A 206-nucleotide genomic window follows, 5' to 3' on the forward strand; every position below is an offset into this window, starting at 1 on the left:
TCCAGTCAGGACCTGCACCTCCAGGTCCAACCCCCGTGTCCAGGTAGGACCCATGTGTCCAGGTCCAGGTATGACCCAGGTCCCCAAGTCTCCAGGTCCCAACCCCCACGTCCAGCTCCAGGTAGGCCCCAAGCCTCCAGGTTCCACCTACATGTCCAGGTAGGACCCACATGTCCAGGTAGGACCCAGGTCTCCAGGTCCACCCC

At 63.1% G+C, this 206-nt stretch overlaps 1 protein-coding gene across 1 annotated transcript in view; it reads left to right on the forward strand.

Moving 5' to 3' along the window:
* Window positions 1-70: 70 nt before the first annotated feature.
* LOC103769864 (gap junction delta-2 protein-like) overlaps window positions 71-206 on the forward strand; it is a gene marked incomplete at its 3' end in the record, with an annotated part of 1,906 nt that continues 1,770 nt past the window's right edge. The window contains exon 1 of the mRNA XM_008937103.1: window positions 71-159. Within this exon, the coding sequence (XP_008935351.1) occupies window positions 71-159 (89 nt within the window). The remainder of the gene's footprint in view (window positions 160-206) is intronic.

The sequence above is a fragment of the Merops nubicus genome, unplaced genomic scaffold (assembly GCF_000691845.1).
Source record: "Merops nubicus isolate BGI_N331 unplaced genomic scaffold, ASM69184v1 scaffold23763, whole genome shotgun sequence".
In the NCBI taxonomy this organism is placed as follows: domain Eukaryota; kingdom Metazoa; phylum Chordata; class Aves; order Coraciiformes; family Meropidae; genus Merops; species Merops nubicus.